Below are 13,613 nucleotides of genomic sequence, written 5' to 3'. Positions count from 1 at the left end.
TAGAGATCATCCTCACCAAAAAATCAGCCCATTCCAAAACCTCTAACCCATGTTTTGAAAAATGTTTTGCCAAAATGTTTGTTGCTGAACATTTCCATATATCTATATATATATATATATTTATTCTGCTTGATCAATCCAAGCACGTGATCCTTGGTTCATTGAATTGATTTCGTCGATCTTTCCTTTACAATCAAAGATTCCAATCGATAATCAATGATTCATCTTTTAACAAAACCAAATAAAAAACCTAAAATTTGATTTGGGGTAACCCCCAACACTGGATTAAGCTTTTTTATTTTTATTTTTATGGTTAAACATAGTTTTTTGATCGATATCCCACGGACGATACCAATTTGTAAAGGTAAAATCTCGGATGTTGTAATAACAATCAATCTTCATTGTTATTGATGTACACGATGATAAAAAATTACACATAAAAATAATTAAAGAAAAGAGAAAAAGGGAGGGTAGAGAAATCATAAGATCTATTCACGAGGTTTATCTTAAAATTAAACTACGTTCTCGGACTCCGAAGAACTACTCCACTATTTTTGAAGTCATTACAAGATTTACAAAATCTAGTAAAAGATGAAATTAAAACCTAATGAAATGAGTCAATCTCCCCCCAATCAAGAGATTCTCCATCAATTATTTAAATCTAATTCAAAATATATCAATCAAAGTCCCGAGACACGAATTAAATATGTTATGTGAGTAATATTCACCTTATTTACATCACGTGTCTAATACCAATTTTACCCTCTATACCATCAAAAGTAGATGTTGAAGACAAAAGTCCTTTTGAAAAAAAAAGAGAAAAATAAAAAATAATAAAGAATCTTAGAAAAATATTGAAGAGGGAAGATGAAGGTAATACGGTTTAAGGGGTTATCTCAAATACCAACCAAACTCAAAGGGTTTTCTCTAATTCACAATTGTTTTCACACCGCACCGCACGCTAGATGTGTCCAAAGTCTAAACTTGGTGGTCTTCCATTCTTGACTCCACTTTATTATTGCCTGTTTTTTTCTGTGGAAAATATCAGGTTCATCTCCATCAAAGAACGGCTGAGATGAAAGGCGACACCATGGAGATTCCTAAAAGAAACGGATCCCTAGGAAATGATTGAAGTCTTGATATCTTTAGTTTCAACGCGTCAGGGTCCCATTCAATTATTGAAATAATAAGCCTACTTATTCTTCCAATTTCCTTGTTAACTCATTCATTTCACAGACATCTTCTCTTCTTCTTTGTTTCAAAATGAAGCTTCACCTCATCCAACTTATTAATCTCTTCTTTTTCTTATACATCATCAGCTTCATCAATCTACCGAATCTTATGTTATAAATATGTAGGCGAATGTGCACTGAACCGTACAGCCACTTGTATTTGACATCACCCCCACCCCCTGCAACTGCGCAGCCAGTAATATCTGATGCTCCTCTGGCATCACCACCTGTGCCAGCAGGTCATAAATATGTAACCGATTGTACAAAGAACCGTACAACCCCTTGTCCTTTGAAATCACCCCCACCCCCTGCAAGTGCGCGGCCAGTAATATCTGATGCTCCTCTGGCATCACCACCTGTGCCAGCAGTAATAACAAGCCCTCCTCAAAATTCAACCCTGAATGTAACTGCCAACAAGAATCTAACAGCTGCCCCGACCCCGACTTCATCTACAGTTCCCGATGCAGCATCTACTTATCACGCTCACGGTACGTAAATCGACTAAGGACTTTGAGGCTCTCCCTCCATCCTAGAGATCAGTAAAACCTTCAAAGAAAAGAATTTCTACTTTTTTTTAACTCTAGGGATGCATTTTTCTGTCTCAATCATGGGGTTGAGAATCTCCATCAAATAGACAGTCAGTCTAGATAAGAGGAAAAACGCAGATTTCTTAGAGATCAATATAAACTTCTTAGCGATTACTACTTTGTTTTCAAGGGATACATTTTTCTAGGAAATCTGTAGTGCATGTCTCAACCGTCTGTTTGACCAAGAGCCTAAACCACAGGTTGAGAGTTGAGACTAGTGTTTTCCATACACTCATTTAGCCATCAAACAAACAGTTGTTGAGATGACCCCAGAGAAAAATGCATCAAAAAATAATTTGTGTTATCCCTAGAAACCAAGAACTGATCTCTAAGCAAATTGGTTTTTTCCCGTATCTAAATTCTCAGCCGTCTTTTTTATTGGCACTTTCAGCTGAAATTTATATTAATCCCAAAATGAGGAATTTGATTGGAAAAATTACTAAAAGGACCCTAATGGAGGGATTTCTTTCTTAATAATTCATAAGTTTTGGATGATTTCTTAATAATTCATTTATTAATTTTTTCTCTTTCTAAACAGGCCATGGACCTCTTCTCACACATTCTCACGACTGGATGCTTTAACCATTCAAACTCATCATTTTAATAAAAAAATTGGATTTTTGACATCTCAATCGAGTTTTGAAGATTCAATACCATCATAAAGGATTTCAGAAGGAAGAAGAAATCATTTTCAAACATGTTGAAGATGTATGTAAAAAATTAGATTTTTTTTTTTTTTTTTATAGATGAAAATCGATCAAGAATGGATCTTTTGGGTTGAAATCACCTAAACAAGTCGTTATCTCAAATTTTTAGTTGATCTTTCCATATATTTTAGTTGAAAAAATTTCAAATTTTAAAATGGGTGGATTTTACGAGTGTCACTAAATAAAAAGTGGTGAACTCAATAGTAAATAGTGGTGAGTTCGACAATAAAAATTGTGAATTCGACAACGAGGGACCATTGAGAAAGAAAAAGTTTACCAAATGTCCTATCAAGCAATTGCACAAAACATAGGGACTATTTAGAAAGAAACCCTTCCGCGAGGGTCCTTTAAGTAATTTTTTTTCTATTTTATTTGATACTTTTTTTATATAGAATATTGTGAGGGGATCAAACTTGGTATCCTTCTTTAAGTTTTTTTTTGGTCATAGGGGAAAGAGAGAGGGAGGAGGGGGTTTAAAATGAACAATTAAACAAATAAAAAAAATTCTATGAAAGTTTAATTTCCCACCAATTTTCTATGTTAAACTAAACAAACCCTAAGAAAATAATTTCAGAGCAATTGGGACTAAGATGGTTAGAGGTAAATTATAGTATCCAACAAGGTTTGAGGTTCTCCATCAAACAAGATGAAAGGATGGTTCATCCTAGCTATCGATAGCTAAGGAAGATAATTAATCCTAAGAAAACAGAGTTTTTCCACTCATCTCAACCATATATTTGATGCTAAGCACCAAACACTGTTTGATGTTTGGAAAATCCATCCCCCGAAAACCTGAATTTTTCATTCTACTCGGTAAATAATATGATAAAAGTACAAAATGATCTCTTGAATCTATCAATGGACCTCTTTTTGGAGTTAAGTTTTATTGACTAAATATTTAATTACTTTGAGATTCAAAATTTAACTTTCCATACAGTCTTGTCATGCTATACTCTGATCAAGCCATCGTGTGTATGATTATGTATTTTTATAGGTAAGCTAGGGTTGTAGACAGCTCCCCCTTAAATCGATATCAAGCAAGAGAATAATTAGATATGAAATCATCATGTAAAATTCTTACCAACTCTTGAGGGATACAACTTCCATCCACAATTAATGTGGTAAATCTTTTGAATGATTATATTGAAATCATGTAAAAACGTTTAAGTTACATTGGAATAATTTTTAGGTGAATTATCATTTTATGAGCTGAAAATGAGAACGATTCCGGCTCACTGCTCATTTTAATTACCAAAACGTGAATGATCACGTTTTCGTTATAAAAAATAAAAATAAAAATTTCGGAATGGTAACAAATTTGACGGTTTTGAAAGTGATTATTTCGCAGTCACTTTAAACCTGCGAAATAGTCACTTTGAAAACCTCCAAATTCATTATTGTTCACATTTTGTTAATTAAAATGAAGCCAGAATCGTAAATTTGTCAAAAGTTGATCACTTTTTTTTGTAAATATCCCATAATTTTTCATGTTTCAACTAAATCTCTGTATTGATTGTTCTGCAGGAAATGTAAAATTCAAGCTTGCTATAGGTAAGTTACCCGTCCACAAAGTTTCTTTTATGATTTTTCTCTTTTTTATGCCTATTTCAAGCATCCAAAGTTAATTAGATTCTTTTTATCCTTTGTTCATTTCATACAGCAGCATTAATAGTTGGTATCATTGTTATAGCTACAATGGTAGTTATAATATATTGTTTGAGAAAGAAATTTTCCTTGGATATATTTTTCTTTTGGAAGAAAAAGATAGAAAATTCTCAAAGTATGGAGACATTTTTAAAGAATCATGCATCCTTGATTCAAAAAAGATACCAATACTCAGATGTCAAGAAAATGACTAACTCCTTCAAAGACAAATTAGGCGAAGGAGCTTATGGTAGCGTGTTTCGAGGAAAACTATTCGATGGGCGTATGGTGGCTGTAAAGTTATTGAAAGAATCGAAAGGAAATGGAGAAGAATTTATTAATGAGGTTGCAAGCATTAGTAGAACTTCCCATATTAATATTGTGAGTCTTGTAGGTTTCTGTGTTGAGTCTTCCAAAAGAGCTCTTATCTACGACTTCATGCCCAATGGATCTCTTGAAAAATTCATATATGATGAAAAACCATTACAGAAACATCCTTACCTTGAATGGGAGACACTATACAAAATTGCTGTTGGCATTGCTCGGGGACTAGAGTACTTGCACCGTGGTTGTAACACACGAATATTACATTTTGATATAAAGCCTCATAACATTCTTCTAGACCAAGACTTTTGTCCAAAAATCTCTGATTTTGGGTTGGCGAAATTGTGCTTTAAGAAAGAGAGTGTCGTTTCAATGATAGGTGCTAGAGGGACTCCAGGGTATATTGCACCAGAATTGATTTATAAAAATTTCGGAAGAGTCTCGTACAAGTCAGATGTATATAGTTATGGAATGATGCTACTCGAAATGGTTGGAGGACGTAAGAACATTGATCCAGGAGTAGAAAATATTAGTGAAATATATTTTCCACATTGGATTCAGAAACGTCTTGATACATGCGCAGATCTGGGATTACGTGGAGTTACTACTACTAAGGATGAAGAAATTGCACGGAAAATGATTTTGGTAGGTTTGTGGTGCATACAGATGGATCCATCGAGTAGGCCTGCGATGAATAGAGTGTTGGAGATGTTAGAAGGAAGCCTTGAAGCATTGCAAATTCCACCCATATCACTTTTTACATCTCCTTCAAGATCACCAGAAGCTTCTTCAACCAAATCAACTTTGTAAAATTATTACTTTATAATATATCTAACTTTTTCTTTCACATGAAAGCAATTATAAATTCATTTCATCTATCGAATAAAAAAATATGTATTTCAAATTTATTTTAATTTGCAGTTGATTGATGCTAACATTAGAGATTAAGAAAGCTTCTTTTAACGTAGCAACTTTTGCTTACAACAACCAATATATACATAAACAACAATTTAATTAATGTTTGAAGGATTGGTGTACTTTAATTAAAAGTTAGTGTGTCTATAGAATTTCAAGATTAACGACATTTCCCGGTAACGATCATATCAACAATGTCAAATAAGCCATTTTATACATGCTTGCAGCCTGATGTATTTAATTTCCAACAAAAACAGGACATCTCAACACCGTATGTTGCTATAGGAACGTGACACTTTTTTTGGATAGCAACATGAAATTTTTAATTATTTTTCCATTTTGTTTTAAGTGATATTACACGAGATCAATTTGATTACGATTACTTGCATAGCACTAGTCGTCTGCACCTCAGTCTTAAAAAATTATGTATCTTTAAACTTTCTTCTGCAAAATCCATACCACTTGCACTTGACTTCAATACTCTCTCTCTCTCTTTCTCTTTCAATTTCCTTTGTGTAGTTGTTGCACTAGTGTCAAGGGAATGAAAAAGAAAAACATTTGAGCTTCTGTAGAATGATTGCAACTTTTGATTTTGTAGAGCAATATCATACCAATGGAGTGTAATTGGTACTAGGTGATCTATAACAAATTAGTCTCTAGTAGAATCAGATTAGTCCCATTTTAATTGTGCGTGATCAAAGGAAAAAAACTAACCCATTAATGTTGTAGCCCTCAAATGGGTATGTACTTTGATATTAGCAAAATGAAGGGAAGGGAAGCTCCCAAATTGCAGGTAAGGATTTTGATTGAATTTCTTTGCATCAAATCCACTATCATCAGATTTGAAATACTCTAAAATCAACCACTACGATCACCACTCCATATGGTGATCTTAAAATCTCAGTTCGGTGACTTTGGTCAATACTTAATCTAAGAATCTTGAGCAACGAGATTGAGTCAACCCATTTGCATTCCGAGTTTAACATGTGTGACTAAACAGAGTGATGTGAATCCTCTTGGATTAAAATTTCCTCTTGATGATCTCTTCTAGGAATCTTTTTATTTGAAGGAAACAAAAGTTGATGATGAACGAATTAGAACCTCAAGGAAACTATGTTCTCAAAACTCCAATCTTGATGTTGATCAGATTAGAACCATACAGAAACTAAGTCCTTAGAATCCCAATCTTGAGATGTCAGAAAGGATGATCACTCCTTTGATAAGTCGAAGATTCATGCACTTCTTCAAGAACTCAAGCAAGAGCTCATACAAGAATTCAAACAAAGAACACATGAAGACTTAAGAAACTTCTTGAATAAACTTCAAAGAATTTCTCATAAAATGTAAATTGTAAATTGTGTTCAAAATACAACATAAGGTGCCTTTTTATAGACAAATTAGATTAAGATTGGGTCTAATTAGTCCTTTGAAAATAAAAGACCAAAACTAAAGACAATTAGAATATCAAACTCCCAATTAACCCTTGCATCCAATTTATTCTTACAAATCACTCCCTTGCACAAAAAGATAGTTGACCATCCTTGGTGAAACTTTGACATCTTCAAAGTTGGTATTAGGATCTTCTAAAATGGCCTCCTTGTATTGTACTTCCACAATCAAGCCGTGTAATGTCTCTTCCATCATCTTTGTCCTTGCCCTAGTCATCAGTCCGCCAATTCCTTGCAATGGTTCTTGTGAAGACTTGGAAACATCAACTTGAGTTATTTGGTCAGCAATGAGATTTCCATTATTCTTCCCCTCTTCGAAAATATTCGTCCTCGAATCACCTACATCAAACAAGGATAAATCAGCAACATTAAAAGTTGCACTAATATTACCATAATCATTTGACAAATCTAATTTGTAGGCGTTATCATTGATCCGTTCCAAGACTTGAAATGGTCTATCTCCTCGAGGCTGCAATTTTAATTTCCTTTGGGTAGGGAACCGCTCCTTACATAAGTGCATCCAAACCCAATCTCCAGGGTGGAAAATAACTTTCAATCGACCTTTATGGGCTTGCTTAGCATATTACTCATTCTTCCTGTCAATGTTGGCTCGAATTTTGACATGTAAATCTTTCACAAAATATGCCTTTTTCTTATCATCAAGATTAACATGTTCATTAGTAGACAAAGGTAAAATATCTACAGGCGTTACAGGATTAAAATCATAAATAATCTCAAATGGAGAAAATGAAGCAGTAGAATGAGTAGTCCTATTATATGCAAACTCAATATGTGGTAAACACTTCTCCCATTGTTTTAAATTTTTTTGAATGAGAGCACGCAATAAAGTGGTGAGTGTCCTATTGACTACTTCAGTTTGACCATTCGTTTGAGGATGCGCAACAGTAGAAAATAGAAGTTTAGTTCCTAACTTACTCCATAAAGTGCACCAAAAACAACTTAGGAACTTAACATCTCTGTCACTAACAATTGACTTAGGTAGCCCATGCAATCGAACTACTTCTTTAAAGAACAAATCAACAATATGTGTTGCGTTGTTGGTTTTAGTACATGCAATAAAATGGGCCATCTTACTAAACCTATCAACAACAACAAATATACTATCTCTACCATTTTGAGTCCTTGAAAATCCTAAAACAAAATCCATAGAAATATCAATCTAAGGCTGATTAGGTACAGGCAAAGGGGTATACAAGCCATGCGGTCTAATTTTAGACTTTACTTGCCTACATGTAATGCACTTGTCACAAACAGATTGCACGTCATGCTTCATATGAGGCCAATAAAAATACTCACGTAATATATCTAAAGTTTAAACCTCCCCCATGACTTTTCCTTACAAGTAACTCACGAACAGAACAAATAGGCACGCACAATTTATCTTTCTTGAAGAGAAATCCTTCATGCCTATAAAAATCACCAAACGCACACTTAGCACATGCATTCCATACTTGGCTGAAATCAGAATCATTGGCATACAAATCTTTAACCAACTCAAAACCAAGTAGTTTAGTTTGCAATGAAGTAAGTAATACGTACCTTCTAGACAATGCATCGGCCACAATATTTTCCTTCCCATGTTTATATTTAATTACATAAGGAAATGTTTCTATAAACTCCAATTATTTAGCATGTCTTTTATTAAGCTTACCTTGGGTCTTCAGGAATTTTAGGCTCTCATGATCAGAATGAATGATAAATTCCCTAGGCCATAAATAATGTTGTCATGTTTAAAGAGTCCTCATTAATACATAGAGCTCCTTGTCATAAGTATGATAATTCAATGCTGCCCCACTTAGCTTTTCACTAAAATAAGCTATTGGTTTGGAATCCTGCATCAAAATAGTTCCTATTCCAATCCCGGATGCATCACACTCTATTTCAAAAGTTTTATCAAAGTTAGGCAGACACAACAAATGTGCATTAGTTAACTTATCTTTCAAAGTTTGGAAGGCCTAATCATGCATATTAACCCAATTAAAAATAACATTCTTTTTAACAAGTTCATTCAAAGGTGCAGCAATAGAACTAAAATCTTTAACAAACCTTCGATAAAAACTTGCTAAACCATGAAAACTTCTTACCTCATTCGCATTCTTAGGCGTAGGCTAATCCTTTATTGCCCTTACCTTTTCCTCATCAACACTAATTCCTTGCGAACTAACAACAAATCCAAGAAACACAACATATTCTATACAAAATGTGCATTTCTTAAGATTAACATATAATTGGTGCTCTCTTAACACACTAAACACAGCATGCAAATGCTTCACATGGTCATCTACATTTTTGCTATAGACTAAAATATCATCAAAGTAAACTACCACAAATTTTTCCATGAAAGTACGTAAGACATGGATCATTAACCTCATGAGTGTACTAGGTGCGTTAGTTAAACCGAAGGACATTACTAACCATTCATACAACCCATATCTAGTTTTATATGCAGTTTTCCATTCGTCTCCCTCCTTCATGCAAATTTGATAATACCTATTCTTTAAATCAATTTTAGAAAACAAATGAGAGCCATGCAATTCATCAAACATATCATCTAACCTAGGGATATGATGCCTATATTTTATCGTTATCTAATTAATAGCTCGACAATCCACACACATGCGCCATGTTCCATCTTTTTTTAGTACTAAGAGAATTGGAACCGAACATGGACTAAGACTCTCCCTTACAAATCCCTTCTGCAACAGATCATCCACTTGCCTCTGTATCTCCTTTGTTTCCTCATGATTAGCTCTATAAGCAGGTCTATTTGGTATAGCAGAACCAGGTAAGAAGTCTATTTGATGCTCAATTCTTCTTAAAAGAGGTAAACCATGGGAAATTTCCTCGGAAAAAAGATTCTCAAAATCCTGCAACAAGGACACAACAACACTAAGCAAAGATGAGTTAACATCGTTAGTAGAAAAATAAACATCCTTGTACATAAGTACTAGTACTTGTGGCCTTGCCATCATTACACTTTTAACATCATGTTTTTCAACAAATACATTCAGTACTTTATTCTTCTCTCCATGTTGCTCACTTTGCTCTCCTTTTTGCTCACATCTTTGTTTATCTCTCTTTTTGTACTCACTTGCTATCCTAACCTGGTCCTCATAAGCTTGCAAAGGTTTGAGAGGGGCCAATACAATTTTCTGATTGTTCATTACAAAAGAATAACAGTTTTTATACCCATCATGCGACATTCTCCTATCAAACTGCCATGGTTGACCGAGCAATATATGACCAGCATGCATTGGTGCCACATCACAAAGAACCTCATCCACATACTTGCCTATTGAGAAAGGAACTCGAACTTGCTTATTTACCTTCACTTCTCCACAATCATTCAACCATTGTAACTTATACTGTTTAGGATGTTTCTGCCATTTCAAATTCAACTTCTCTACCAACAAGGTACTAGCAACATTGGTACAACTCCCACTATCAATAATCAATGTACAGACTTTATCCTTCACGTGGCATCTTGTGTGAAAAATATGCTCACGTTGCTCCTCATCTCCTTCATCCTTAGGCTGTATACTCAAAGCTCTCTTGGTGACAAGTAAATCACCATGCACAAACTCCTCTAATGGAGGCATCTCGTTGTCACTTGAACTAGCACTTTCAATGTCTTCGTTTGCCAATACAACCATAACCCTTTTGTTTGGGCATTCAGAAGCAATGTATCCGAACCCTTGGCACCAAAAACACTTAATCTGACGTGACTTAATAAGAGGCTTTGTTTAAGGTCTATCTTTAGGAATAGAAATTGAATTCTTAGACTTTGCTTCTTCTTTTGGTTTGAAAGGAATTTTGTTGTCCTTCCAATTTGATCTCCACAGACTATTAGAAGATGATCCAGATCTGAACCTTTCTAGACCTGATTTGATTTTCCACTTTAATAATTTTGTGCAGTAAGTTTTCCATCTCCACATAATGGTACAACTCAATAACATCAGCAATATCCTTGTTCAATCCGATAATGAATCTAGCCATGGTTGCTTCTCTATCTTCCTCTATGTTTGCTCGAATCATGGTAATTTTCATTTCTTTATAATAATCCTCTATACTCATGGAACCTTGAACCAACCCTTGTAATTTTATGTAGAAATCTCGATAGTAATGGCTAGGTATAAATCTTTTACGCATCACTGACTTCATCTCATCCCATGACCGAATAGATCTCTCACCATTTCTGTGCCTATTAATCACCAATGATCCCACCATATACTGCCATAGTTTGTAAATTCCACGACGGCTAACTTTATTTTTTTATCCTCGAAATAATTATGACAATAAAAAACATGCTCAACCTTTCTTTCCCATTCCAAATATAATTCAGGATCATTCTTTGCGTGAAAGGTCGGAGTCGTCATCTTTATGCTACCCAAATTATTATCTTCTTTGAAATCAACTTTCTTATCCTGTTGATAATGTACTCTCTCCACTTCGAAATGAACATCTTCTTCTCCTTCGAACTTATGTCTTCGATATGATTTAGACTCATAGGAGGATTCCATATTGTCCAACCTTGAATTCAATAATTTAAATTGGTTATGAATGGCCTTGATGAATAATTTCGTGTCGGTCTCATATGGTTCTCCTCCTTACTTACTCAAGGTTTGAACCTGTAAACTTAAATAAACGAAAATAACAAAAGAATACAACAATCTTGTAAGTCCAGGAAAGTGATGAAAATGATAGAATTTGGGGTCGAAATGGTGTGAAACAAGGCTATGTATATTCAACTTGTAGATCTCGAAAAGAGCTTCGATTTGATATGCACTAATAGTCGTTCCGATATCCGGATCAAAAGTTATGGCTGTTTGAAGTTAGCAACTTCGAATTTTTTTTATTTTTCTGTAACTAATTTTTTTTTAAACAAATGAAAGACCAACGGCTGAGATAAAGAAAACAAGAAATCGTTATTGACTGTCAATTTCAGCAATATGACGTTTGAGAACAAACTAGCGAATCAACAAATACACGTTGTGGCTGAAATTCAACAATAAATAAATGTTTTATTTTGAAATTTCCAACAAGAACAACAATAAAAATAAATGTTTTATTCAATAGCTATCTAATGAATGCAGCAACATCAATGGTGGTGTCATTGAAAACTCGATGAGTTTTTGAACAAGAAAGAATGAATTTTCAAGAGTTTAAATAATCAAACTATGTAAGAACATCATACATGATCAAAGAATTTTCATTTTTCTCTCAAATTATTTTCTTTATATTTTTCTTTAATGGCGGATGTATGACGACACACGTGTTTCAGCAACAACAGTAAGTCGTGCTTCTGAATTTCCAACGAGAAGTCATTTTGAATCAAATGTAAAGGTGATAGTTCAGCAAGAAAAACCAACAAAAGAAATGTGGTTTCTGAATTTTCCAGCAAGAACACGTTTATTCTCAATAAAGAGCCAAGAATTCAACAATCATGAGGTCGTGTTTCTGTTATGAACCATGTCACATATTGGTTTAAGTTTTCAGCAACAAATCGTTTGAGATAAATAACTTTGGTCGAGTTATTAGACAAAAAAACAGATACAACACTTTGGTTTGTTCTTTGAATTATATAACACGTTATGATCTTTGGTAAAAACACGTTTATGATCCAGCAAGCAAGAATATCAGCAAGATAACATTGTAAACATGATGAAAATCCAGCAAGAAAAGTTATGAATCAGCGAGCAAGAATTGCTGGGTTTGAGTTGAATCGGTAGCAAACAATAAACTCAAAGAACCAATAATTACAATCCTCAAAAATAACAACTTGACGATGGAATCAGTGATCAAATTCCATTCAAGAACAACGTAAACTCACACAAGATGACTTATCAACAAAATTCGATGAACATACAATTCAAGAATATCGATTTGTGGGTGATCATGGAATAATGTTATACAATTATTGTGATCGGTAAAACAGTAGATGTTTGTTTAACGACAAACCATTAAAGGACATTAAAGCACATCAAAGAACAACAATTCAGAATTATTCAATAGAGACACACTTGCTGAATTTTTTTAGCCAAGAAAATTAACAAACTCTCATCAACAAAAAAATTCATAATGAACATAATGTAAGGAATGTTTCTCTTCAATCAAGAATGCAACAAGAATAGGTTTTGAAATCTAAAAACCTGGTTTATCCAGCCTTCCTTTGGTTTTGAATTGGAATGAATGTTTGTTGGGAAGCAAGATCTACCCCCCGTTGTTCTCCAATTCGAATGTCGTCCGAACCAAATCTTCGAAGAATTCCTTCAATAATGATCTAATTTCCAACAATCTTGGTGCTCTGATACCAAATGATGTGAATCTTCTTGGATTAAAACTTCCTCTTGATGATCTCTTCTAGGAATCTTTTAATTCGAAGGAAACAAAAGTTGATGATGAACGAATTAGAACCTCAAGGAAACTATGTCCTCAAAATCCCAATCTTGATGTTGATCAGATTAGAACCATAAGGAAACTAAGTCCTTAGAACCCCAATCTTGAGACGCCACAAAGGATAATTACTCCTTTGATAAGTCGAAGATTCATGCACTTCTTCAATAACTTAATCAAGAACTCATACAAGAACTCATAAAGAACTCAAACAAAGTACACATGAAGACTTAAGAAACTTCTTGAATAAACTTCAAAGAATTACTCATAAAATGTAAATTGTGTTCAAAATACAACATAAGTGCCATTTTATAGACAAATTAGATCAAGATTGAGTCTAAT

At 34.0% G+C, this 13,613-nt stretch overlaps 1 protein-coding gene across 2 annotated transcripts; it reads left to right on the top strand.

Annotated features, from left to right (window-relative positions):
- The first annotated feature begins 1,344 nt into the window (after nt 1-1,344).
- On the top strand, nt 1,345-5,402 carry LOC147394414 (PR5-like receptor kinase). 2 transcript variants are annotated; one of them, XM_086454680.1, is made up of 3 exons: nt 1,345-1,720; nt 4,051-4,077; nt 4,190-5,402. In XM_086454680.1, exons 1-3 carry the CDS (start codon nt 1,363-1,365, stop codon nt 5,302-5,304), a joined length of 1,500 nt encoding a protein of 499 aa, XP_086310806.1. In that variant the 5' UTR covers nt 1,345-1,362; the 3' UTR covers nt 5,305-5,402. The 2 variants fall into 2 exon arrangements, with proteins under 2 accessions (XP_086310806.1, XP_086310805.1); XM_086454679.1 differs by having other exon boundaries at nt 4,187-5,402.
- The last annotated feature ends 8,211 nt before the right edge of the window (nt 5,403-13,613 follow it).

This window comes from Akebia trifoliata, chromosome 9 (genome assembly GCF_017979445.1).
Source record: "Akebia trifoliata isolate Shusen 1 chromosome 9, ASM1797944v1, whole genome shotgun sequence".
NCBI classification, from domain to species: Eukaryota; Viridiplantae; Streptophyta; class Magnoliopsida; order Ranunculales; family Lardizabalaceae; genus Akebia; species Akebia trifoliata.
Note: the sequence above shows the minus strand (reverse complement) of the source record. Positions and strands in the feature narration are given on the sequence as shown.

Coding starts and splice junctions, on each gene's coding strand:
- LOC147394414 (XM_086454679.1), top strand. CDS start 1,363: ATGTGCACTGAACCGTACAGCCACTTGTATTTGACATCACCCCCACCC. Junction 1,721..4,050: donor ATCTACTTATCACGCTCACG/GTACGTAAATCG, acceptor ATTGTTCTGCAG/GAAATGTAAAATTCAAGCTT. Junction 4,078..4,186: donor AAAATTCAAGCTTGCTATAG/GTAAGTTACCCG, acceptor CATTTCATACAG/CAGCATTAATAGTTGGTATC.